Source organism: Oxyura jamaicensis, chromosome Z (genome assembly GCF_011077185.1).
Source record: "Oxyura jamaicensis isolate SHBP4307 breed ruddy duck chromosome Z, BPBGC_Ojam_1.0, whole genome shotgun sequence".
NCBI lineage: Eukaryota > Metazoa > Chordata > Aves > Anseriformes > Anatidae > Oxyura > Oxyura jamaicensis.
This window is the reverse complement of record NC_048926.1, coordinates 49,614,082-49,641,507: the sequence shown is the minus strand read 5'-3', so window position 1 is coordinate 49,641,507 and position 27,426 is coordinate 49,614,082. Positions and strand designations below refer to the sequence as shown.

General features: G+C 36.5%; 1 protein-coding gene across 2 annotated transcripts in view; it reads left to right on the top strand.

Moving 5' to 3' along the window:
• The window catches only part of ADAMTS19 (ADAM metallopeptidase with thrombospondin type 1 motif 19), a 166,724-nt gene that overhangs the window by 42,959 nt on the left and 96,339 nt on the right, over positions 1–27,426 (top strand). For both annotated transcript variants that reach the window (XM_035310269.1, XM_035310268.1), the window contains exon 7: positions 9,735–9,778. In XM_035310269.1, coding sequence (XP_035166160.1) covers positions 9,735–9,778 — 44 coding nt within the window. The remainder of the gene's footprint in view (positions 1–9,734; positions 9,779–27,426) is intronic.

Here is a 27,426-nt window from a genome sequence, read left to right as displayed (position 1 = left end):
GAGAGAAATAATTTTGTTTGGAAAGATGAACACCATCTGCTTGGTATATTTCAAGTAAAAAATGTAAAGTTTTAATTATCTAACACATTCATTTGGCAGACTGCCTAAAATTTATCCGCACCTCCATTTTGTCTAGCATGACAATGGAACATAATAGAACAGCAAGTGTTCTTGTAACCAAAAGAGTTAGAGATAAGGTACTGAGTATCACTATTCTGCAGAACTAATATTTAATGTTGACTATAAAAGCACAATGTATACATAATAGAGATTTTTATTCAATAGTCAAAGAACCATCATAACCCTTTCAAGAACAAGATATTTTCAAGACATATTTTTGCATTTCTTTTGCAAAACTGAAATCCAAACCAGTTTTTCCCAACAGCTTTTACTTTCTCTGCTGCCCAGATAGGCTGCAATGATACCTGTGATTCCCTTTTAATTGCCTTATTCTGATGAAATAATGTCAACTTTAAAATATAGTGTCATAAAATAAAAGGAAGACAGATAACATTTGAATAGTGTGTTTAGAAAGGATAAGGGAGGCTTGATATAAGGAGTATGTATGAATTAAGATAAATTATTTTAAGGACTCTTCTGGTAAAACAATTATAAATTATCTCTATTGCTTTAGAGATATACATACCAGAAAGTATTTTTTCTCTGTGGAAAAAAAATCAGAAATTAGCATAGTTCAGTTTGAAGAGATTTAAATCATCAAGTCCAGTTGCCTGAACACATCAGGGCTAACTAAAAGTTAAAGCATATTATTAAGGGCATTATCCTAATGAACACCAGCAGGCATGGGGCATCAACCCCTGCTCCAGGAAGCCTGTTCCAGTGATTTACTATCCTCATAGAAATGACATTTTTCTTAATGTCCAGTTGGAACCTCCTGTGGCACACCTTTGTGCCATTCCCATGTGTCCTGTCATGGGTTCCTAGGGAGCACAGTGCGGCACCTCCCTCTGCCCTTCCCCTCCTCAGGGAGTTGCTGAGAGCCATGAGGTTGCCTCTTGGCCTCCTCTTCTCCAGACTGGACAACCGAAGACAAGCCTCTCTTCATAGGACCTGCCTTCCAGCCCTTTTACCAGCTTTGTTGCTCTCCCCTGGATGCTTTCAAGTATCACAACATCCTTTCTACATTGTGGAACCTGGAACTGCACCAATGCTAAATAGAGCAATCAAATCATCTCTTCAGACTGTCTGGCTATGCTGTGGTTAATGCACCCCAAAATGCGGTTTGCTGCCAAAAGCTGCTGGCTCATGCTGAGCCTGCTGTCAACAGCACCCCCAGGTCCCTTTCTGCTGAGCTGTTCTCCCTCCAGCCACTCCTCTTCCAGTGTGTGCCTGTGTCTGGCATTACTCACTCTGCCCCAAGTACAGAACCTGGCAGAACCTTTGCCTTTGTGGAAGTCCATGCTGTTGATGTTGGTCCAACGCTCCCATCTGTCTAGATCCCTCTGCAAGCCTCTTGTCCCTCCAGAGAGCCACATCAGCATTGTCAGCAAACTTGCTAAGGATGCCTTCAACTCCTGCATCCCGATCTCTGATAACAATGTTGAACAGAACTGGCCCTAGAATTGAGCCCTGGGAGACACTGCTAGTGACTGGCCACCAGCCAGATGTAGTCCCATTCACTACTGCTCTTTGAGTGCTGCCGTTCAGACAGTTCATCACCCAGCATAGCACGTTCCTTTACATCTCAGATTTCTTCTCAAACAACAGGTCTAGGAGGGACACCTTTCATAGTTGCTTTCATAAGTTAATGTGACAGAAAATTACCTTCACCATGCTTTAGGAATTTCTCAGACTTGTTTCTTGCAGCATTAGGATATCCCTGCATGATATTGCAGTTTATGTCTGGGAAGTTGATCTCCTTTCTCCTTCTCCCCCCACAGCTTTTGTTGCTGAACCTGATGTCATATGGCATGGGATATCTCCTTGGTCAGTCCAGCTCATCTGCCCTGTCTGCTCCTATGTCTGCTCCTATGTCTGCTCCTATGTCTGCTCCCCACCTCTTTCCCATGCCCAGCCTACTGGTCTTTGGTGAGGCCGGGCTGGAGATAATCTTGAACAGCCTTGATGCTGTTCCAGCACTGCTCAGCAATAGCCAAAACGTTGGTGAAACATCACCAGCATTCTACGTACAAGTGCAAAGCACAGCAGTATGTAGGCTGCTGTGGGGAAAGCCTACTAAATTCCAGTACAACATCGTCTTTTTCTTCGTATTTGTCTGCAGTATCTGTAGTCTCTGCACTCTGAATGATATATAATTGAAACAATGCATGAGGCATTTTCACTGTAAGAAGTGATCCATTCTATAGAAATTGCAAATGGCATAAACAGTACTTAGATTTGCTAAGTATTGTTGCATTTTCAATTATTTGTAGACTACAGAAATCTTCCTAAACCTAGAACAAGTTTTTTTTTAAGTATTGTTGATAGTTACAACACACTGAGGAAGTACAGTTCCTTCAAATTTATGTGTAATACTGAAAACTTATATGACAAGGTCACCCCAGAAGGTTGCAGGGTCTGGCAGTCAAAAGCTGTTGAAATGTAAAGGGATAGAGATTTGTTATTAAGTTTCACTACAGTGAAATACAACTCTGTAAAACTGAGTTCTTGCAAGTGCACAGTGAGAGAGAAAATAATTTGTCTTCATAGTTCTTTTTTCCATCACTGTAATTTCATTACTGCAAGCTCTCCTGGTTTCTTTGCAAACTTTTTTTTACAGTGTCTACTGTTTTATTTTGACATCCACAACAATTATCAAGGGAGTTCATGAGAACCGCAAATATCCTTACTATTATTTATTTTTAATAGGGTTGTGGGTGCAGGCTTAATAGGGTTGTGGGTGCAGGCAGAAACATGGAAACATGAAAAGAGTGCATCTTAGAATCAAAGCTTTTTTTTTTTTTTTTTTTAAAAAACAACAACAAACAAAACAAAAAAGAGCAAAAAGCTCTCCTGTATTTATCACATAGATTTTAAAACTTATAAATTTTTGTCTTGTGTATTCTTAAAATGTACCTAATTTTAAGTTATCACACGCTGTTATTTTTTTTATAAGTTCAAGATTTTTGAGTCTGTAAAGTAGATGAAGCCCGTAATATTACATGTGAGAAAAATCTGCATAAATTTATCTGTTTCTGTCAACATGGTCTTTAGGACTGTAGTATTCATGCAATGTATGTTCCATTCAGTAATATCTTTCATCCTTATGTACCCTTGTGTTACATACCCTTGCATGAAGCTAAACTCAATTTTAAAACTATGATTATTTAGTCTAAGTCCCTAGGATTAAATTCAGCCAGTTATTTTTACATTTGATTTTTGTAGTGAGCAAGAATGCTAGGCAGTCTTGAAACAAAGATATAAAATAAAGGATCATTAGCTGTGTTATGAAATAGACCATTGCTTTAGTTACTTACTTTTAGAATGAACAATTGTGTCTTATTTCTAATCTGTGTCACTTCAGGTTTCAAACAGGGATCTCTTTCTGCCATTTGTAGCTAAAGAGCTGTTTGAAAGCTCCTCCCTATATAAATACTTGTAGGCTGTAATCAAGTCACAACCCATCTTTTTCTTAGATTAACTAAGAGAGTTTTTTAAGCTTGTTTCCCAGATACGTAATCATTCTCTTAGCTCTTTCCAGACCTTTTCATATTTTTCAAATTGTAAGCACCAAAATTTGACACAGCACTGTGAACAGGATACCGTTCACTCTCCTGAAGAAAACTCTAACTGCCTGTTTTCAAATGTTATCCTTCTCATGTTGTCCTTCATGTTTTTGGGATCCAGTTTTGGCTACATTACACAGAATCACAGAACGGTTGAGGTTGTAAGGGACTTCCAGAGATCACCTAGTCCAACCCCCCCTTCTCAAGCAGTGTCACCTAGAGCATGTTACACAGGATCACATCCAGGCAGGTTTTGAATATTTCCAAAGAAGGAGACTTGACAAACTCTTTGGGCAGCCTGTTCCAGGGCTCTGTCACCCAAACTCTAAAGACGTTCTTCCTCATATGGTGATGAAACCTCCCGTGGTTCAAGTTATATCTGTTAAAAAGTTATATCCATTAAAAAGTTATATCCGTTAAAAAGTTATTCAGATGACTAATAAATAAAAATTGATTTGTCTTCATTCCTATTTGTATTCTACCAGATCTCATTTCATTTTCAAACTTTACCAGCAGTGTTCTCTTATTTTGTTCCAAATCATTGTTTAACACTAATGCTGAGCCTAGATTCCATTGGACTTCACTCAGAAACACCTTCCTTGGCCTCTTCGCTTTTCTATAACTGTTTTGAGATGTAAGTTACACATTCATTTCATTTAAAACTTCACTTACCACACTTCTGATATTTTCTTAAATTTGGCTGAAACATGAACTTTAGAAGAAGGCCTATTTGTATTATCATATTTAATGTCAGTTCAACTTTACAGAGCATAAGTGATCTGTTAATTATTTAAAATATTTAAATTTAGTGTTTTCTGATTTTCTAAAATACACTGTCCAGTACATACCATTGCAGTTGAGGTTTTCCCTCAAAACTGAAAAGTTCCTGAAAAAGCATGTGCAATAAGTTGTCCATTTGCTAAAATTCCCAACTGAATAGTATATGTGTAAATTATCTTGTGCTTCTTTAACTCCTAAATTTATTTTCATTTATTGTTTTATTTACTTTTCTCTTTTAAAGAAGTGTATTAATTGTTTATTATGTACCTAGTTTATATGTAGAAATTGTTTCAAAATTTTCCATCACATGAAAAGACAAGAACATCTGCAGTGTTGTCATTATTCACTTAGTACAATTCAAACAAAAGCATTGAATCTGATGATAATGTTATTTGCCATGTGTGCTATTAATTACAACAGTTCTTTATAAAATGTAATGTTTTAAGATAACTTGTCACTTGGGCAATAATCCAGGAGTTAGACTGCAATTCCAAACCTAACAACATTTTTCAAGATTATGAGCATTAGAGGAGTTAGAAAATTGAAAGTAGGGTGAAAGCCACAATGAAGATTTAGTAGACTGCTAAAATCTATTATCTGTCCTTTTTTGTCTAACCTAATATATTGAAGGAAATGGTAAACCAGTTTGGACAAATAAGTCCAACTAGTATGCCTAAAATAAGTATTAACTTTATCTAAAATGACAGATTGGTGCAAACAGTTTATAAAAATTACCTGGTTTCTTCTTTATTTTTCCTCTGCTGTTTTCCATCCTTCCTTCTTTATTTCTTCTGTTTTTTTTTTGTTTGTTTGTTTTGTTTTGTTTTTTTTCCCATCTACACATCCAGATTTATTTTAAAAAACAGAATATCATGAGATACTTTATATTTGGAAAGTGGATGATTAGTCTTTACCTTCTCTGAAGACCCTTTAAAATTCTCTAAGTAGTTAAGAATGCACTAACTAAATGTAATTTCTTGAAATAATGTGTTAGTAGATAACCATTCTTGCTTAGATTTTTTCTAGTATTAGCCAACTTCATTGAACTTGAAAATCAGTCATAAATCTCAAAAAAACTCCTCTTTACTCTCACTTGTATAGAGACTTGTTTTCCCTTCCATGTGCACACAAAGTAGCAATTTAGAATAATGGAGAATGTGTGCTGGATACTTACTAGGAGTGGATTTCAGTGTACTTTAACTGATTTTTTTTGTTGCTTTCATTGTTAGACTTCGGGACTTGTGCTCCAAAACCGTCTGTATGCATTAATGATAATGCTATTATCTTAGCCCTACTTTGCTAAGAGAAGGAAGAAAAAAAAAAAAAAGAAAATCTCAATGGCTTTCCTGGGGGGGGTTATTGTGCTATACTGCTCTTTTTTGTACCACCTCATCCGTATCCAAGTGTCCATATCCTCTTTTTTTTTGTATAGTTTCAGTATGCCAATTGCATATATATAAAATATAAAGGTGTTTTACATACATATATATACATATATATATGTATATATACACATATATATACACACACACGTGTGTGTATATTAGAGAACAATTTCTGTAAGAGTCATTTGTAGGTACAGCTAGAGTCCTTAAATCTTTGCTAAGGAGCCTAGTCTTAAGTGTGTGTAATACATGCATGTACTTGGAAATAAAAGGAGGTATTGCATTCTTTCAGTGTAAAAAAAAGGAACTAAGAAGCATTTATTGTACTTCCCTCTTGCCAAATCATAGCAGTACTGTTTCCCCCAAGTCCCATAATGAAACTCTGGATGCATAGCTTAACCATAGTCAGCCAAGATGGAAAAACAAAACAAAAACAGCTCAGTAAGTATCTGAAAACAAAGCTATTACATAAGCAAAAATCTCTTGAATATTGGCAAAAATCTCCTGTTAAATTTGAAAGTATGCTCTTTTTTTTAAAAAAAAAAAATTCTTATTACATCAGTTAATATTTATGGTAGTTGTATGGCTATGTGTGGAAGACCATGTATGTCCTAGATAGTCTTTATACATGGTCTCTTGCTTAACAGCAAGTACCATATTTCTAATCATTCTGTCATGTTGCTTAACAATACAATAAGTCCCTTGTGTCACATAGCACAAAACAAAGAACTGTGTTACAACCCAGTGCATTAATGCAATTTGTTGCAGGTTTGAAAAACTAAAGAACTTCCTTCTGTATCTGATTATAGTTTCTTGTTCACCACTTTGGGCGTTTTTTCCAAAGCTCATCTAAATGGATTCCCAGAGTTACTTTATCACTTTAGTCAGAAGATTTGTTTCTAGCAGTGTTGTTTTGTTTTACTACTCAGTAATTATCTGGCAATGGTGACTGGAGAATCAAAAGCTGTAACCCCGTGTCTCTGGCTGTGTGGCCTTTAACAAGTGTCAGAAATCTGCCAGTCTCTTGAGATTGCTTTTCAGCCTAAATCACTATGTGGGAATAGTCTGTGGGAAAAAAAAAAAAAAAAAAAAAAAAAAAAAGAAGCTCTTTGAATAGTTGCATTTGTAAAAATGATAAGCATCACTAGTCTACTCTCTCATCTCAAGCACCAAACAATTCCTAGCAAACAATGCTAACAAATGTTTAGTTACTAGAAAATAAATACACATTTTTGAATGTGTCAGACATTTTTGAAAGAGAACTATCTTTCATTATTAGATCTTGTTCTATAAAAAAGTAGAATTTGGGGTTGAGTCTAATCCATATTCATGTGATTACTTAACTGACTTCCAACTTACTTTTTTCTTTTAGAGCCTTTGACAGCTGCACTTAATGAAAGATGTAATATGTCCACTTAGCAATGTGTTACCTGACTATACTATAGTCAGTATATATGCATGAAATGCACATTTGGAGCTTTCTGGGTATAAATAAGCAATAATGATTATACATGCAAAACTATTCAATAACTTAAGCATTATTGAAAACAGAAAATTTCTATATTGGTTATTTCTTTCCAGTGTTATCTCAGGTATCAGTTCATTTCCACTGTTAAATAAGGCTACTAATAATAAATACATAGATACTTCTCTCTAAGTGCATATGTGTGTTTATATATATCTTTATGTCTGTCTATATGTACATCTGTATTTTTGTAGCTTCATAGACAGAATATGAAATGAGATATCTCTGGCCCATATGGCCTATGTAACATTGAGACCATTACTCTGTGGTACAGCACAAGGACATAATGTTATTTATTTGAGTACATATCAATAAAGTTCAGGTAAGTAGGCAATATTTTTCTTAGATGTTATATGTGTGTTTTTTTTTTTTTTTCCTCATGCATACCTCAGATTCCATTAAAAAGAAACTCTGCCTTTTCTTTTTTGATAATTTTGTTATTTGTCTCTGAGAACAGGTAAAATAGGTGTGAAAATGATTTCCAGGTAGATGTTGTTAAAAACGGGGGTAAGGTATTGTGGTGGTTTTATCTTGCTAGGCAGCTGAACTCCACCACAACCATTCTCTCACTCTTGCTCCTCAGAAAAAGAAGTGATAAAGACAAGGAAAGAAACAACTCATGGCTTGAGATAAGGATAATTTAATTAAAGGAAAAATAATTACTAAGGTAGAATTATTATTAATTTAAAAAATTATCTAAAGGGAAAAGTGAAAGGGGAAAAAGGGAAAGAAAAAAAAAAAAAAAACAAACACCAAAAATTTAAACCAAGCAAAGGCTATGTGGAAGTGCAGAGGAAAGAAATTACTCTCTACTTCCCACCAATAAGTGATGCTTGACTACATCCTCAAAGCAGGGCCTCAACATGCTGTGGTGGTTTTACTCAGGTGGGCAGACGTGTTCCACCACAGCCATTCTCTCACTCCGCCTCCTTAAAGAGGAGGGGGGAGAAAATACGATGCAAAGGGCTTGAGGGTTGAGATAAGGATGGGGAGATGGCACAGTAATTATTGTGATGGGCAAAACAGACTCTAAGTTGGAAGATACTAGGATTTATTGCCTATTATTAACAAGCTAGAGAAGTGAGAAACGAAGGAAATAAATCAAAAAGTCCTTCCCCCGTTCACCCTCTTCCACCTCTTCCCCCTGAGCGGTGCAGGGGAACAGAGGAATGGGGGTTGCGGTCAGCCTTTTTGTGTCTGCTGCTCCTTCATGGTCACTCTCATCCCCTGTGCCAGGGGGTCCCTCCGATGGGATGCAGTCCTTGCTGAACTGATCCTGCAGATACGGGTCCGTACAACGGGGTCCATCCCTCAGGAGCAAGCTGCTCCAACCTGGTGGGTCTCCCACGGGCAGCAGCTCCTGCCAGGTCACCTGCTCCTGTGTGGTCTCCTCTCCACGGGCTAGAGGTCCAGCTCGGAGTCTGCGGTGGTGGGCGTCTTCCACAGGCTACAGCCTCCATTGGTGCAGGTTCACCTGCTGCACAGTGGTTTCCTCCACAGGCTGCAGCGTGGAACCCTGCTCCACCTGGTCCTCTGTGGACTGCAGGGGGACAGCCTGCTTCACCATGGTCCTCACCACAGGCTGCAGGGGACTGGGGACTTCTGCTCCAGCGCCTGGAGCACCTCTCCCCCTCCTTCTTCACTGACCTTGGTGCCTGCAAGGCTGTTCCTTACTCTTCTCACTCTCCCAGCTGCTGTGTGGCAGTAGGTTTTTTGTTTTCCCATTCTTAAATATGCTCTCACAGAGGCACAAACAACAGCACTTGTTGGCTCAGCTCTGGTCAGCAGCGAGGCCCTTATCTAACATGGGGCAGTTTCTAGATTCTTCTCACAGAAGCCACCCCTATGGCCCCCTGCTACCAAAACCTTGCCATGTAAACCCACTACACATGCATAGCTGTTGTTTGGAAGGACAGATGTTTTAAGAACAAGAGTCCACCCCTTCCCCTTCCTTCCTTTTTCCACTGTTCATTGCTGAGTGTGACATCATATGGTATGCAATATCCCTTTGGTTGGTTTAGGTCAGCTGCCCTGGTGATGTTCCTTCCTCACCTATTGCCCACCCCCAGCCTGCTGGCTCTGGGGTGGTTAGAGGGAGTCCTGTCCGAATTATGTACAATGCAATATAAATATATGGTACATTATTTTGTCACCTGACTACTCTTAAATCTCTTCAGAGAATATCCAGAAGTTTTGGGTAATCATGGCCTTTGCTTCCCCATGCTCTTTGTTGAGATAATGATGTTCTGTATTTATTCTTTGAGCCACATAAAGTATTTGTAAATAGGTCACACAGTCATTGTAAGTCTGAGAGCTTGGCTTGCTTAACATTTTTCTTTTTTCCACCCCCAATTCTAGGAAGGATTTCTGTGTACATAAAGACGAACCATGTGATACTGTTGGTAAGTAAATAAACGTAAGAGGCTGTGTGTATAGACCACTTCATAAAGTGAGTGTTACATAAATAGATACAAGAAACTACCATATGACAGCAGCATCTGCAATGGGTAGCTCTAACTAGCTAAAATACAGATGTCTAAAATACCAATAATACTTTGTTAGATATATACAGGTATCTAGATAGTTAGATATACAGTACTTTGTTGTATATCCTTTTAACTAAATAGAGTGTTAAAGTATAATATTTCTATCTCATTTCTTCAATATACTCATTTCTTTTTTTACAAAGTCTCATTGACAGTTTAATAACAAATTGTTTTAGTATTCTTAATTAAGCATAGCAAGTTAAAGCAGGCATATGATTATTTTTAATTCTGTGGGTTTATCTTTGATAAGAATAGGTCATTTATTTATTTCTTTAACATTAAGAATATAATGTAATATCGTAATACAGTGTTTATGAAACATAAAACTGTTGAAAAAATTACCGGATGTTTAGTGTTGTGCTAGTCATCTTCTGGTATCTACAATTAAAGTGAGTGCTAGCTACGCTGAGGTTTTCTATCAAAATTCATTCCCCCTCACACCCTTCTGGGGTTCTTCAGTATGAAGGTCTGTTGGGAAAGGCAATAGTTGCTCAGTTCAGACTTAGTTCTGGATAAAAATACAAAATTAAAGATGTCATGGCATGTTTCTGACCCTAGAATTTCTTTTGGCTAATAGGAGCCTATAGCAGTTCCATATATAAATACAGGTACTCAGAACCTACATTGTTTTGGTAAGATCAGGATGTTATGGACAGCAGTAATGGACTCTTAACTATTTTCATGCTTGTGGTTCATCATAGGTAAGGAAGAAGCAGATTTTTATTTATTTATTTTTGGCCTGGTTTATATCAGTAACAAAAAATGTAAGAGGATTAACATGAACCATAGTTCTTGGTATTTTTTTTTTTATTGTATCATCCCAAATCTATGAAAGGGTATCTGTAAAGTGGCTATCAATAAAAAAAAATAAAAATAAAAATCTAAATGAAGAATGGAATGTTAGTGATCAAAAATGCATAGTGTTCTTCCACAAATTGATGCCATTTTGTATGAGTTCTTTGTCATTTTGTATGAGTTCTTGTTGCACATAGGTCATTTCTTTTTGTCTTGGAAGTGGAAAAAAGTTTTTATCTGTCTGAGAGAAATGATCTGACAAAAAAAGTCTTCAGCATCTTGTGCTTGTATAAGTTGAAGATCAAATCTAGAGTAGTTGTATTATATCTAAGTCAGATTAAATGAATGCATTCAAGGGATTTTTGTTGAAAAATATTTCCTCTTTAGTTGAACCATGAAGGGAGTAGAATGACCATTTGTTCCCGAAATTGTACATCAGATTAAGATGAACAGTCTGAAGTATCAATGATTCACATTTCTGTGATGAGGAAGCTTGGAAGACCTTATAAGCAAGGCTGTACATCAGTATACAGACAGTTAAGAATTCATAGTCTTAATATAGTGATAAGCAAAAAAGATTGGAAACTTTGGCTATCTTATGTAGCACTTAATGGTTGGCTGTTCTGGACTTACCTACTGTGGATGCTGTTTGGAGTTTTCTGGCATTGAAACAATGTTCATATATGTAGTTCTTCCTGTGTAACTTAAGTAGTGCAGCAACAGCTAAGGTCCTTCATTTATTGAAACAGTTATTGCATGAATAACCATAAGTTTTCCAGTAGTGAAAATACTCTTTTCAAATGCCACCTTTCAATAAATTAAATGTTATAATTTCTTCCATGGACATTCACAGTACTGTGGGTTCATGCTTATTTCTAAAACAATGCCTTTTTGAAACTCACATCAGCCATGACATGATCTAAGGAAAAGTGTTTAAAACCTAGGGAGAACATCGTGTGTTTCTCTTGAAGACAAGATTTAAGTTGTTTTACTCTCTCTCTGCATATATATATATGCATATAGATATATATATTTACATCAATATTTTTAGTATTGCTGCTTTATATGTATGGAATCATAGAATCATAGTATATCCTGAGTTGGAAGGGACCCATAAGGATCATCGAGTCCAACTCCTGGCACCACACAGGTCTACCCAAAAATTCAGACCATGTGACTAAGTGCACAGTCCAAATGCTTCTTAAACTCCAACAGGCTTGGTGCCATGACTACGTCCCTGGGGAGTCTGTTCCAGTGTGCAACAACCCTCTCAGTGAAGAGCCTCTTCCTGATGTCTAGCCTATACCTCCCCTGCCTCAGCCTGACACCATTCCCAGAGGTCCTATCACTGGTGTCTAAAGAGAATAGATTGGCGCCTTCCCCTCCACTCCCCCTCATGAGGAAGCTGTAGGCTGCAATGAGGTCTCCCCTCAGCCTCCTTTTTTCCAGGCTGAACAGGCCAAGTGACCTAAGCCGCTCCTCGCACGTCTTCCCCTCTAGGCCCTTCACCATCTTTGTAGCCCTTCTCTGGACACTCTCCAACTGGTTTACGTTCTTTTTGTACTGTCATGCCCAGAACTGCACACAGTACTCGAGATGAGGCTGCACCAGTGCAGAGCAGAGAGGACAATCACTTCCTTCGACTGACTAGCGATGCCATGCTTGATGCACCCCAGGATATGGTTGTATGGTTGGCCCTCCTGGTTGCTAGGGCACACTGCTGTCTCATATGCAGCTTGCTATCAATCACAGCCCCCAGATCCCTCTCTGTGGGTCTGCTCTCCAGCATCTTGTCGCACAGTCTCTACGTATAGCCAGGGTTGCCCCATCCTGTGTAAAACTGTTAAGAGTACATGTAGACTGTGGTTTCAGTTTGACATATTTTGCTTTTGCTTTCAGTAACTTCTAAAAACTCAGACGTTGAGTTTTAGTCTTAGATTAGATCTTCAGTAAAAGTTAATTGAAACGTAAGCAAGAGCTGTTTGATCTTACTATAGATCTTCATATAGGCAAAAGGAGATATCAAATTCCAGGGATGTTTATCATGCTGTAAATTACAGAATTTGCCAAAGGAACTAGACAAAAAACGCAAATGTAGTAGCAACCATACAATTCCTAGCTTTCTAGAGCTTGCCAGAGAAAGAAAGAAAGAGAGAGAAAGAAAATAAACAAAAGCATATACCAAAATACAAACTCCTATCTACCATAAAAAGAATAGTAAGGCAATTCTGCTGGAATGCCTTACTGTGAATGTACATGAGGCACTCAAGGTATTCCTTGTAGCACATTACCCAGTCCAGAAGTGAAATTTAGGAGAAAGGAACATTGAGGGACAGATGTCATTATTGGAAAGGGTTGTTGTAGTTATTCCCAGGGATGAGTACTAAACAAAAAAATACTGGATTTATTGTTTATTCAGTCAATGCCAAGACACATTTTTCAGTGTGGATATGAGTATCCACTTAAGCCCGACAGAGTAAGTGCCGATATTCTATTATACAGACAAGTTTATAATGTATTTAGGTGGCAAATACATTTGTCTCTGCTTTCCGTCTCGCTGTACTCAAAGTTCAGAGCTCCAGAACTCTTCAGTTAATACTTTCTTGTTTTTTCTTAGAAAAACAGTGATTTAATGTTTCATAGTTAACATTAACCAAGAATTCTGTTGACCAGAAAAAAAAAATCAAAAATGTATCAAAAACTTGAAACATATTATTCTTTATTTGTAAACAAAATCCATGGTGCCAATCTTCCAAATATTCCTTCAGAAAGCCATTTCAGGTGGAAAAATATCAATATTTTTTTTTTCCATAATGTTAGAAAATGTGTTTCAGAATATTTGTAAGATTTTACACTCTTAATCAGTAGGCAAACTTGTGGCTGTCTCGGGGATCAAACACAAAATATATTAACACTTTGATAGTTTTGAAAAGTAGACAGACATATAAAACAGAAATATGAGAACTAGTTCAGAATTTTATTCAATTTCCCAAAATATATTGAAGTTTCAAAAGTAGAACATTTTTTATTTTATACTTTTTCAGAGTTTTATTAAGTATTGTGCTATTTCTAGAAGCGTTAGGTAAACTGTACTGTGGCCAGGGGAGTTGTGGGGCCAGCTTACGCTGTAAATCCAGAATAACTCCAGTTCCTTCCTTCCTTGACTAACCTCTTATTTCGATAAAACAATAAGCTAGATTCTCATGTAGTACACTATCAGTCAACACAGGACCATGGATTTCAGACGAGCTATTCCAATTTCATCATTGTCAATTGTCCCAGCTTCTGTGAAATTCCTTCTGGGTGGAGAATCACAAGGCAATTGCTTTGTCATCAAAATGGACTAGACCAAAATCTTTTTGAGCTTCCCATGGTTCTTTGGCTGCAGCACTTTTTTTTTTTTTTTTTCATTGGTTGTTTTTTTGTTCCCTGCTGTTCTGTTCATGTGTACACTCCCTGTCTCCAATGCTTCCACAGAAAGGAGATCCTGTTATTCCACCACTGATTCTCACAGCTCTTCATAACTTAAAGAGAGGTTTCAGATCCTGCTTCACTGATCAGTCTTTAGGGACTAGGACTAAAATAAACATGGGGTTTTTATTTATTTATGAATTTTTGGGGCGGGGCAGGGGGAGGGGCACAGGGGGTCAGGACAGGAGGGTAGTGCAAGGGGATGATGGGACGGATATGAAGATATTTGTATACAAATTAAATTAATTTACTTTAGCTAATGGGAAAAATAGTTTAGACCTGAAAGGTTCTTTGTCTCCAAAAGGCAGCTTGTTTAGGGGATCATGGCATCACTGTCCTCCAAATAGGCTGTTAGTCAGAGGGAGCTATCTTTTAAATTTGAGCTGGAGTCTTCTAATTTCTGTACTCTTTCAAATTTTTAAATTTCTTTTACTGCGGATAGGTAAAAATCTGAGCTTAGATGTCTCATTTTTATGTTTTTCAGAAATTCATTAAGTTGTCAGCTTTCAAGAAATTAAGAATCAGCAAGAATCAGCACAAAGTGTAAACTGGGGGCTAGTACATGCTGTATTGTTCTTGTGCATGCATCTTCTGTATTATCACATTTAACTAATTGAAATGAGTAATGATTCAGAAGGCAGTTCATTAGTGGATCACTGCAAAAATCTCAGTACCAGCAGATGGAAATCAGCATGTCTTTTCTCACTCCCTTCAAGGATTAGGCCAACAAATAAATACAGGAGGACTATTTGTTGAAGCAAGTCCATGCACATTTGAATTTCTCCTCTTTTATCTACCTTTCTACTTCAGCAGTTAAGAGTATGAGTCTCTTAGACTCTCTGGTTTGCACTATATTTGTTGTTTGCTGTTAGCTAATGTCATGTGTTGAAAACTGTGAATTATATCAGTGAAATGTTGCAGGCAAGGGCAGATGGTAAAATGATGCTTGTCTTCTGTTATCATCAACTTGGGGTTTTGTTAAGTGGTAAGAACTGCAAAAATGATTGTTTCTAAAGGAGTCTGTCTTCTTTCTGGGCTTGCCCAGGAGGCTGCTCACTGCCTTGGTTTAGCATCCTGCTGCCTCCTTTTCCAGTCCTTCCTTGTGCCAGCAAAATGAGTTAGCACGTTAGCACAAACACACAATGTTCCATTGCAATTGTGTTAGTATACTTAACTAGCTTCAAAGTTTTGTTTGGAGCTTCCATGCAGCTCTGCATTTGCATTAAAGCTGTAGGTTTATATTGGTGGATCGCGTCTAGTGGGGTGCATAAGAGCTTGCTCATGCCTTGGAAGTGTTCAGGGACACTGTTCTCTCAACAGTGTCATCAAGAAGTGGTTTTCAAAAGGTTAGGAATGAATGTAATCGCTATAGCTGGCAATAATGACAGGCTGAATGATCTGCACAAGGTAATGAGTTACCTGGTGAGAGAATCAGAATGGGAACCCAGCATGGCCTTCATGTTCATTGCATTGTCTGTATTGCTATGATGCAGCTTTTAAGAAAGTATCAAACATCGATGTACAACCATATCACTCCAAGTTGTAATGCTCAAAGTAAATTTATCACCAAAGAATGTAGAGAACTTGAAAATAATTTGTAGACAAAAATTCTTATATTCTATTATTCGCTTTACTATTTACTGTATTCTTGTATTATTTACTATTTATCACAGAATCACACAGAATCACAGAATCATCTAGGTTGGAAGAGACCTCCAAGATCACCGAGTCCAACCTCTGACCTAACACTAACAAGTCCTCCACTAAACCATATCCCTAAGTTCTACATCTAGATGTCTTTTAAAGACCTTCAGGGATGGTGACTCAACCACTTCCCTGGGCAGCCTATTCCAGTGCTTAACAACTCTTTCAGTAAAGATGTTTTCTTCCTAATACGCAATCTAAACCTCCCCTGGCACAACTTTAGCCCATTCCCCCTCGTCCTGTCACCAGGCACGTGGGAGAATAGACCAACCCCCACCTCGCTACAGCCTCCTTTCAGGTACCTGTAGAGTGCTATAAGGTCACCCCCGAGCCTCCTTTTCTCCAAGCTGAACAGTCCCAGCTCCCTCAGCTGCTCTTCGTAAGTCTTGTTCTCCAGACCCTTCACCAGCTTTGTTGCCCTTCTCTGGACTCGCTCGAGCACTTTGATGTCCTTCTTGTAGTGAGGGGCCCAAAACTGAACGCAGTACTTGAGGTGCGGCCTCACCAGAGCTGAGTACAGGGGGACAATCACTTCTCTGGACCTGCTGGCCATACTGCTTCTTATACAAGCCAGGATGCTGTTGGCCTTCTTGGCCTCCTGAGCACACTGCTGGCTCATATTCTTCTATTTACTATAAATTCTTCTATTCCACTACTTCCTTTACTATTTACTATTACTAAAGCCATTGCTTTAGTATTATTATCCTATAGTGAATATTAATTGATGTTTTGGCTGTTTTTTTCCCTAAGTCTTTGTTGAAGATATACCATTCCAGCTATCAGACACTAAGCACCTGAATCCTTATATTTTTCACAGGCAGTATGATATCTGATTTTTCAGGTAATGTCTTCTTTTTATCCCTTGTCAAAAGTCCACAGGTGTACTGCACCTGTGCTGTGTAAAATGTGACCATAGTTAATGTTTTGAAAGATTTATGATAGTAAAATTTCCTAGTAACACTGATTGCAACAAAATGGAAAACAACAACAACAAAAAAATAGTATTTCCGGATATAGTTAGCCTAAGCCTTTTACTACACTCAGATTAAAAAAAAAAAAAAAAAAAAAAAAAGCCTCAGTGAAGGGAAGATTAGCAATTTTCGCAGCATGTATAAGATGAGTTCCATTTTACTTAATGTCAGAAATACAAATAATTTTAGAGACAGCTTTTTGCTTAAGTAGAGTGATATCAGTTGATTTTTCCAATATTATATTCTTAATGCAACAGGGTGAGGCTTCTTTTTTTTTTTTTTTTAAATGCATCTCCAGTTGACACACCTATATAGTTTTGAATAAACAAGCTTCCTTTAAAATTGATACCATTTGCTTATAATCTTAGTCCTGTTTGAAATTCCCAAGCAATAAGATGTCTCAGGAATAGTAAATGGAACAGCATTTCTTTGATCTCAGAAGAAAGTGCAATGTTCTGATAGATTGTGGCTTTCTGAGGAGAAGGTAGTTAAGTACTGTTTAGCGACAATTTTTTTTCTTGTATTTTATGATATTATAAAAGAGCAGGGTGTGCTAAAAAAAAAAAAAAAAAAAAAGAAAGTTTTATTTTAAAAACCTGATTGTGTACCATTTAATCCTGTATTTTCAGATATCATTTTCAGTTAGGACATCAGCTATAAGAATATTGGTTCCCCAAAATGTATTTCAATCTTAAAATGTTACTAGAAAGGATTTTCTAATAAAATGCTGATACTGCAGTCTTTAAACAGGACTCCCTTAAAACACTTTTCAGATTGTTTGAGGGGCATGGTACAAATATATTATATTATAAATTTCTAACTTTGGTAACATCTAGTGTTGCAGAGATAAAAACAATAGCAGAAAATTTAGGTGCCATTTAGGGTCTCCATTCTGTCATAAAGGTTCTAAATAGGATGGATACAAATAATTACTGGTAAGGAATCAGACAAACATGTACATAATAAAGACCACAAAACAAAATGAAGTGAAAGAATGTCCTCCATCCAACTTAGCAAAATGCCAAAGATAGATTTATTTACTTTCCTTTTGTAATGTGAAAGCTGTAGATCTTTTATACAAAGTATTTGGGCTTTTTCTCCAGTATTTGTCTCCAGGGACAAACACTTAGTCCAGCCCTATCCATTAAGAGATACAACAGAAATAGGGAATTAGGTGGGCTATCATTGTCAAATGGAGGCTAATGCTGAATAGATTGAAGTTGATTGCTTAGGGCCCATTACCACCAAGCATCCAGAGAAGCATCACAGAATATGGGCAGTATCACTGTGGAAGTAAATTTTAAGAGCCTGGTTCCTTGCGCTTCCTCACTCTTATCCATCTGTTGTCTCTTGTTTTAGCAGAAAAATCAGTCTGTGTAACCTTGCATAGCTACCTTTAATCTAATTAGCTGGGAAAGTGGTAGCAGTTTGCTGAGAATCAAGAGGTGGCATACATATGCCACCGTGGACAGATTACTGTGGGCACTTGATGTTGCTAATTCAAAGCTAATTCAAGTCTCTGCATTCTGCAGAATGGGAACCCTTACCACTTAAGCTGTTTAGGCAGAGTCAATTTTTTGTCCCTCTGACACCTTGTGTAGTTGGGTCTATGACTTGCGTTTGAGATTAGTAGACTCTGTAGTCTTCTGGAGAAAAGGAAAGGAGGGAATAGATGCTACCACCTTGTTTTCAGTGACTGTATCTGGTTTAACTGGGATAAAGAAACAACAGAATGTCAGTTCCCTCTCTTCTATATTCTCCCCACAGTCAGAACTGGATTCTGCAGCCTGTGTATTGTTTTCTAGAAGATGCTAACAATAGTTTGTTTTCACTAGAAAGGTGGATTTTTTTTTCCTTTTTCTTAGACTTAATCATGTAATCATCATCAAAAAACAAACAAACAAACAAACAAACACAAATTATCATAGTCAAGAAAGGTGTTTAAGGCAGTTGCAGACCTACACAATAGGTTGTTCAGTTGCTTACACTTGCAGGAGGCAAGGGAAATTTCTGTTTCATCAATGCCAAACAGTAATCTGTAAGCCCTGAGGCCTGTTGTTTACAGTATATTGTAACTTTGATGTGCATTTTTGGGTTTCTCCGCAAGGCTGATAAACGTTACAGTAACAGAGTAGCCAGGAGCAGAGTAGAATCTCCAAAGGACAAAGTATACGTCCTATGTATAGGTCCTGCCCAAAAAATAGAGATGGCAGGAGGGTCCTGTCTATCTTGTGCAGAGAATGGAGAAATGAAATCATCTGGAGGTTCAAAAGATAAGCTTGTAAGATGTGTGTATCCTTGTGTTATTGCAAAAACAACTTAAAACTTTGAGTTATCTCCCTGTGTGTTGCTTCATTTACCCTAAAATACAAAAGCTGTCTTGAGCAGACGATACTCTAAACACATCCTATGTAAATGAAACATAATTTTTGTCAGAAGGACTGTTGGCATTCAAAGAACTCAGTTCACCATCTAATCTGCAAGAAACTTCCTATGGCAATTTGATCATTGATACAATCTTTACAATACATGCTATTTTACATTCATACAACATTCTTCTTTACAGCAAGATCATAAGTTCACTGACATGTATATAAAGCAACACTTCATATAGTGAGAGCAGGAGAACCAAGTACTTTTGCGGAGAAGCTAGTTACAGAAAAGACTTCACCTAATCTCACGTAGTGATCTTTTGTTTCTACAACTCAGATGTGTGTCCAGTAGCTGCCTGAGTAACTACAGTGTTTACATGTGGCTTTTGTGCAATGGTTTTTCCTATCACACTTCTACAATGTTTTATTTAGTATAATTTGAACTATGTAGAAATACAGAAATGCAAAAGTTTCCTAGGAAGAGATTCCTATATGGTAATACAGTATGTCTGGTTTACAAATGTCTTTAATATGCAAGAGTTTTTTTGAATGATAAGAGAAACTGAATTCTGCAGTCTTCAGAGTAAAACTCTGGTTTGTTGAGAGTTTAAAGTACAACAAAACAGAAGCTAATTAGATGGTAGTTCCAAATAAATGTAGGGGGAAAAAAAGTACAATTCCTCCTGCCCTTTCCCCAGATTTGTCTGCTTCATGTGTCATAACAAATGAATTATTGCATTCTCAGCACAGTTTTTTTGGGAGAGCAGAAGAAAGTAGGACAATACATTTGCTATGTCATCAAATCCACTATTGCAACAACAACTTTATTCCTCTTCTAATAAAAGTCTTTAAATTCATTACATTTCTTGCTTCCATCAAAGATCAAAGATGCAATCCTGCCTTACCATGCATTTTGCTTTACTGAGTTGGACTAAACAGCATCTCTTCTGTGAGACAAGACCTAGGTTTTCACACCAAGACAGCTGAATCTGTTTTCAAACTGTGTTGTAACTCAGACACAAAATAACTCAGTTACAACACATTAGACTGTTTTATTTTCCAGTGTTTTATTCTAAGTGTTTAAAGCTTAATTAATCTGAACAGTAGTAGGGTAACACAGAATAAATCTCTCTGAATGGACTCTTGATGGCAATTTCATAATCACAAAGCTGACTTTTAATTACTAACCACTGAGAATTCTTAAAAAACAAGTCTTTTCTTCCTTAAACAATTGATGAAGGACTAACTGCTTCAGGCAATTCCTTCTTCCTTATTGTATTTTATTTTAATTTGAACTAGTTAGTAAATGCATTTAGAGAGTTGAAAGTGAAGAAAAAAATCTTTTCTGTTTCGTTTTATAGAATGATAGAATGGTTCGGGCTGGAAGAGAACTTAAAGACCATCTAGTTCCACCCCCTCTGTCATGGGGGGATTAGAAGATCAGCTTTTTGTTTTTCAGATTATGCTATAGAAATAACTTAGGGCTTTCTTACTAATTATGTCCTAGTGATCTGTGACTAGGAAATAGTAGGGTTTTGAATGTTTTGATAGACTAGAAATTTTATTTTTATATTCATCTCCAGCTTTGAAAGTCTTCAGTTAAATCTGTAAATTTTAGATAGGAATAATAATTTTTGAAAATGAAACACTCTTAACATATTACTCATTTGACATTCAGGATAATTTTGTGTATTTGTTGATAGTGTTGGTATTTGTAGTTGCCTTTAATAGTTAAAAATTCAAAATGAGTGCAGGATAGTTGAGAAAGTATTAAAGATGTAACCATAGCTTTGTTAATGAATAAATCAACATTTTCAGATAGTGTAGCTAGTGTAAAATAACACCGAGGTTAGTGATTTTTTAACATTTTAATTTTAATTATTACATCTATTCAGATTCATCCATTCAGATCCATTACATCTATTCAGATCCATTCTTGTTGTGCATTCCAGTTCAGATGCACTCAGTCATGGTCTTCTCATGTAGGACACATGCTGTGATTGTTCTTAATATATGTTGAAATCCCAGTAGTGTCAAGTACATACTTAGCTGCTGAGTTTGTCTCTTGACCTCAGTAAGTGGTCCTGTAATATGCCACAATACCACCCATAGTTTTGAGGAATTTATTGTGTAACTGTATCCCTTCTGTAAAAATGTCATTTTCTGCAGATTATACTGCTTCATCTCTAGTTAAATTTTTGTACTTATTTTATATTAGTTTCTGTATTTAGTCACAACTTAAATGAGGTATTTAAAATTCTGTCTTAAAGGGACTCTAAAACCTAGAGGGATTTACTATACATAAAGAATTTTAACACTGTATTTAGTAACATTTAGAACATGTGTGCTTTGAGCCACAACTTTCATTTATTACAGGCAAAACTCCTATGCCCATCAGAAAAAGGCATTCCCAAATAAGTACGAAAGAATCTGTGGTATTATTCAGTGTGTATTTATTTTGTGTTGGGGAAAAACAAAACAAAACAAAACAAAAGGAAATCACAAGCTAATTATCACAGCAATTTTTCTTATAGCGTATATGTTTTAAATTGCTTAAGGAACCCTGTTAATATTCCAGATTGAAAAGTTATGAAATACCTACGAAACATCAGGACAATAGGCCGTGGTATGTAAGACATAGAATCACAGAAACGTGAAGGTTGGAAAAGACCTCCAAGATTATCTGATACAACCATTACCCATCCACCAGTATTACCCAATGAAACATGTCCCTAAGTACCACGTCCAAGCACATCCAAGCTTTCCTTAAACATCCCCAGGGATGGTGACTCCACCACATCCCTGGGCAACCTGTTCCAATGCCTAACCACTCTTTCTGAGAAATTTCTCCTAATTTCCAAATTGAACCTTCCAATTCTTTCCAATCTGAGGCCATGTCCTCTAGTCCTATTGCTAGTTACCTGTGAGAAGAGGCCATGCTCACATTAAGGCAAAAGGAGATCAGTAAGACACAGCTAGGGGATAAATGTGAGTATGACTTTTCTAACCTCAAGTCTGAAAAACTGAAGCAGACCAGTAAGCCGTAATATTTTAAAAATATCTTTCCTGGACTCCTGGACTTTACCACTTCAGTAGTTTTTTTTTTAATAGCTTGTTTTTATGTGGATAACATTTAGATGAAATACAGCGTACATTCATAATAAATATGCATGTGTTGGCAACTGTAGGTAATAATGCATCAATAATCAATTACTCTCTGTACACAGTATACTACTGATACATGCTTTATATTACTTTGTATAAAGAATTGTGTTTCATTTAATATATTATGCATACAATATAATAAAATATATGGCTGTAAAATAAACCTGTTTTCTAAGTAGCTAGCCATTTCTCTAATGAGTCTTGTGCTGAGCTCTTGATAGATATACTGGTGACTAGTATTTTTATCCCTTTAAAAAATATTTGCAAAGTCCTATTTGAACAGAGTAACACTCCAGTATAGTATTAACTGAAAAAAGCATCAGTATAATGCATTCATTAGGTGGTTTATCTAACAGCATATTTTTCTCTGGAGTTTGAAGAATAGGATGGGTAGATAATAATACATGGGACCTTTAACTGAGGTGGAAAGTAAAGAGAGATTTTTGGTATTTGAGAGGGATTTGCAGAGAGACCTGTGAATAATCCATACAACCACATCAAATAGTGAAAAGTCTGCCATGCAAATAGAACACCAAAACTCACTCTTCATATAAATGCCTTGCATTGTGCAGATTTTCTTTTGTAATCTACCCCATAGCTCCCTTATACGACACATAAATGGCAAAAAGTTCCTTTGTTTTTCAGTTTTCAGTCTGTACTGAAGGTTTTATATTATTGGGATGGTGGTACCCCAACATGAATGGAACATGAGTTTCTCATCAATTAAGTCATCATTTACTCAGCTTGCTCAATCAGGGACTGGTCAGGTTCTATTGCTGCAAATGTGAGATAAGGCACCCTCCTTTAGTTCTCATTTATCATTCATCTTGCAGATTTTGCACAGGTAGTTTGGATAGTGGATTTTCTGGAAGAGGAAAGACCAGATACCCAGCCTTTTCAGATTTCTTTCATAAAGTTCAAGTGTTTTGAGGACCATCCCAACAAACTCAAGAAATTTTTGACTTTGAAACAGTTGGCAAGAACATTGAGATATGGTCTTGAAGAAACTCATCAGGGCAGGTGCAAGCTGTCTACTGATCAGTTGGCACTGACTCTTACTTAGGGCAGCAAAACCACCTTCATAGAATAATATCTGCTTAGATGGCACTGATTAAGATGGAATGCAGCATGGATATCTGGAGATGAAATAAAGGTAGTATTTTTAAATCAAATAATTTTAACTGAAAATAAGTTTAATGGAAGATTCTTCTCAAGATACCTCTGCCTTTGTTCTCATATATCAGACAGGCATTAGTTAAGATGCTTTTCTAATAAGGTGTGCTATTGGTATCTGCTATAACTAGTCTCAAAATCAGTCATTCATCTCTCTTACAATGAAACAAAATTCAATTTCTTCCCATGAAAAAATTAAAGGTCACAAACATAAAAAATTTGGCTTTAGAGTATCTAAAGATCATCTAGATTATGTAAAAATCAGTCAAAGACACACAAAACAAACAAAAAAACAAATCACAGCTGACTAGTCATAGAATCATAGAATGGTTTGGATTGCAAGCAACCTTAAAGATCATCTAGTTCCAACACCCCTGCCATGGGCAGGGACACCTTCCACTAGACCAGGTTGCTCAAGCCCCATCCAACCTGGCCTTGAACACTTCACGGGAGGGGGCATCCACAGCTTCTCTTATAATTATTATCATCATCATTATTATTAATTTTCCCTTCCTTTTCTGTCCTATTAAACTGTCATTATCTCAACCCATGTATTTTACCTTTTTTCCCCCCCGATTTAATCCCCTTACGTGCTCCTTATCTCACACAAAAGAGAATGCAGATTACACCAGGATTTTTTTTTTTTTTAAAAAAAAAAAGTAAAAAATTTTCTTCAAGTGGGTTCTCAACAACAGTAAAATAAACTTCATGTTTCTTGGTTATCTCATGGAAACATGAGAAATGTGTTACAGCAATCACGCAGACTACAGAAAAATGTGGAAATGTATTATTGTGCTGAAGTACTGTTTATCAAGGAATAGTTTTATGTCACTACCACAGTGTCATTTTTGTAGTGCAGATATATTAAAAAATTACAAAAGACAGCAAGAAATTCCTGTTTGCTCATATATTGTTGCAGAAATAAATACAGAAAATGAAAATTATACATCTCAAGAGCAATTTCACATCTGCTTGTTGAACGGAGAATGGTAACAAGGCATAGGGAAGAACTCACCAGAAGTTAAATTACAGGAAAATCAGATTGATAGGGTATCAATGCTGGAATCTTTGTAAGAGCAGGAAAAGCATTGGTAATATATTATGACTAGATCAAATAGGGAAGGGACATCGATGTTACACAAGGCTTAGAAGCATGTTCAGAAAAAAATAATTTGATGGAATTGAATGAGACAAGAGATGAAATCAAGGGTGTTGCAGTGTTCACAGCTGTACAGAACATGAGCTTTAGCAGCTGTACATTTTATGAATGTGAGAACTGAAACCTAGATGTCAGGGAGGCAAGAAGAGAGATAAGCACCTGGATTAATATTTTGACTACTTGGATTGAGTGGCATAATTCTTAATTACCTCTATTACACATTTTGCTCTTTGATGCTAATGTATTTTGACTATGGTGTACAGAGGTGTAGGTCTATAATATTTAAAAATTTCTCAAGTCACACTTCAGAAATCTGCAAGGGAGGCAGATTTGATAATTTACTGGATCATCTTACTTTGCAGGATGACATCAATTCATGATCATTTCTTGTGGGCAAAGAGCAAGATTTTCTTAGAAGCAGAGTAAGAGAAAAAGATAGTTTCAGAATACAGCATATTTTCATTAAAATAGACATGCAATAAGTATTCTCTGCCTTTTAGGAAAGTTACAGAAAAGATGTTGAAATGACAGGCCAAGTTTTAAGGTGACCGTTTTTTTTAAGTTGTAGGAAGTTATAGAAAATTTCTATTTAGAAAATGCAGACTACCTCAAAACTGATTTTGAAAAACAGGGGAGCTTTTAAAATATGAATACAGTACATAGCTCCCTTGGAAGTCTAAAATGCACCTGTACATCACCTCCTTCATAAACATACTGGTTTGCGCAGTGTTTCCTATTTCCTTGGAGCAGAGCCCAATGAGATGAGGCTTTTTTAAATTTATTTTTTATTTTTTTAATACATACTTTAATATAAAATGTTCTTTTATATATTCCAGCTATGTATTTTTAAATCAACTGAGCTTTTCTTTGTATTCTTTTTATAAAGGTATGTTTAAATTTGTGCTTGTGCTAGAAAAAAATATAGTTTAAACAGTTTTCAGTAGCAAGAAAGTATGCAGTAGCAAAGCAAATTATTAGAAAAGATCATCTTCATAAAATGATGTCAATTTGTGTTTCTTAATGTTAGCAAGTAGTCACATGGTAATTTCTTGTGCCATAAATCCTACTTTAGTATTTAACTTGCCTTTTTAGCAGATACCAAAGATATCTCCCTTAGAATTTGGTCTTGAGTCTGTGATCCCTGATTTTCCTTTTTAAGTCATACCGCACCAGAAGCTTCAGTTCGCAGACCTCTAAGATGTTTTGCATTCTGTGAAAGATAACTGTTTTTAAGTACTTTATACAGTGTAACGCCATCATTAAATCCATACCATCTATTTTTTTTTTAATAGACCAGTACCAGATACAAGTCCTTTAGTAGTCACCAGGTTGTTTAATCACCTAAGATATTTGTTCCCATATATCAGATGTTATATTTCTCTAAAAATGTTTTAGAAGGAAATATGTAGGACAGATAATCATTTTCTCCAGCTCAGTTTACTGATTTTTTTTTCAATGAATTAATTTCATAACATAAAAATACAGGCAGTATATCTTTCTACACACCATAAAAACAGAATATGGTTTGTAAAACGTAACACAGTATGTGTGATTACAACACTATCATTGATTCAAATTGCTATTAAATCAGATATGAATACATTCAGGGTTTAGGCACACAGCGTTGTATACTGTATATTGCTTTCCTGAGCACATATTGACCAGAGCAGATTTGGAATTTTGAGGCTTACAACAGTAATCTGATTGCTTGCTTCTATAAATTGACTTTCATATAAATAATCTTATTTGCCTTCCCTTTTAACATTCTAAAATCGAGAAAGTCCATTTTAACTGTGATCACCCTCTTACTATCAGAGGGTCTGATTGTGGTTTACATGGTCACAATGATTTTGAAAGGGGGAATGCATCGGGGAGGTTCAGGAGGGATGTTAGGAAAAGGTTCTTCACTGAGAGGGTGGTCAGGCACTGTAACAGTCTCCCCAGGGCAGTGGTAATGCCACTGAGCCTGCTGGTGTTCAAGAAGCATTTGGACAACACTCTCAGACACATGGTCTGATTTTTGGGTGATCCTGTGAGGAGCCAGAAGCTGAACTCAATGATTCTTGTGGGTCCCTTCCGAGTCATGATAATCTATAAAATGTTCTTTTCTATCTTTTTTCTTCAAAAATAATGAATACTCCATGTTAGCTAAGGGTTGTGTGCAAAGGACACCAATTTTATTAATTCAGCTTATATAATTGGAATAACTGTTCTAGTTCAAGAAGACAGACACACCCTTTTGATTAACTCTGAGAAAAACATTTACACAACCAGTTAATCCACTGAACTGATACATTAATTTATCTCAAACAAAGGCCATCCTTTGGTCCCTTTTGTTCATCTTTTTTTGCCATAGCTGTAATAAGTCACACCCTACATTCCTCCTTTAGCTTCAGGAGCACATTGACTTTGCCAATCTCCTCTGAGTCTTCTATTTTAGGGGTTTATTAATCAAACACAAAGAGTAAAACTTTTTTTTTTTTTTTTTAATAAACAGGTAGCTTAAAGTAAATCAAATGTGGAATAGAAAAACTAAAGGTGGACTAAATAAAGATCAGAACAGGGGAAATAATGTACATGTACATAGAAACGTAGAGGCAATTAGTCAAAGGAACTGACACAGCCTTCGTGCCATGCACATGCAAACTCCCTTGTAACACTTTATACAACTCTAGATAAGTAAAAGAAAAAATG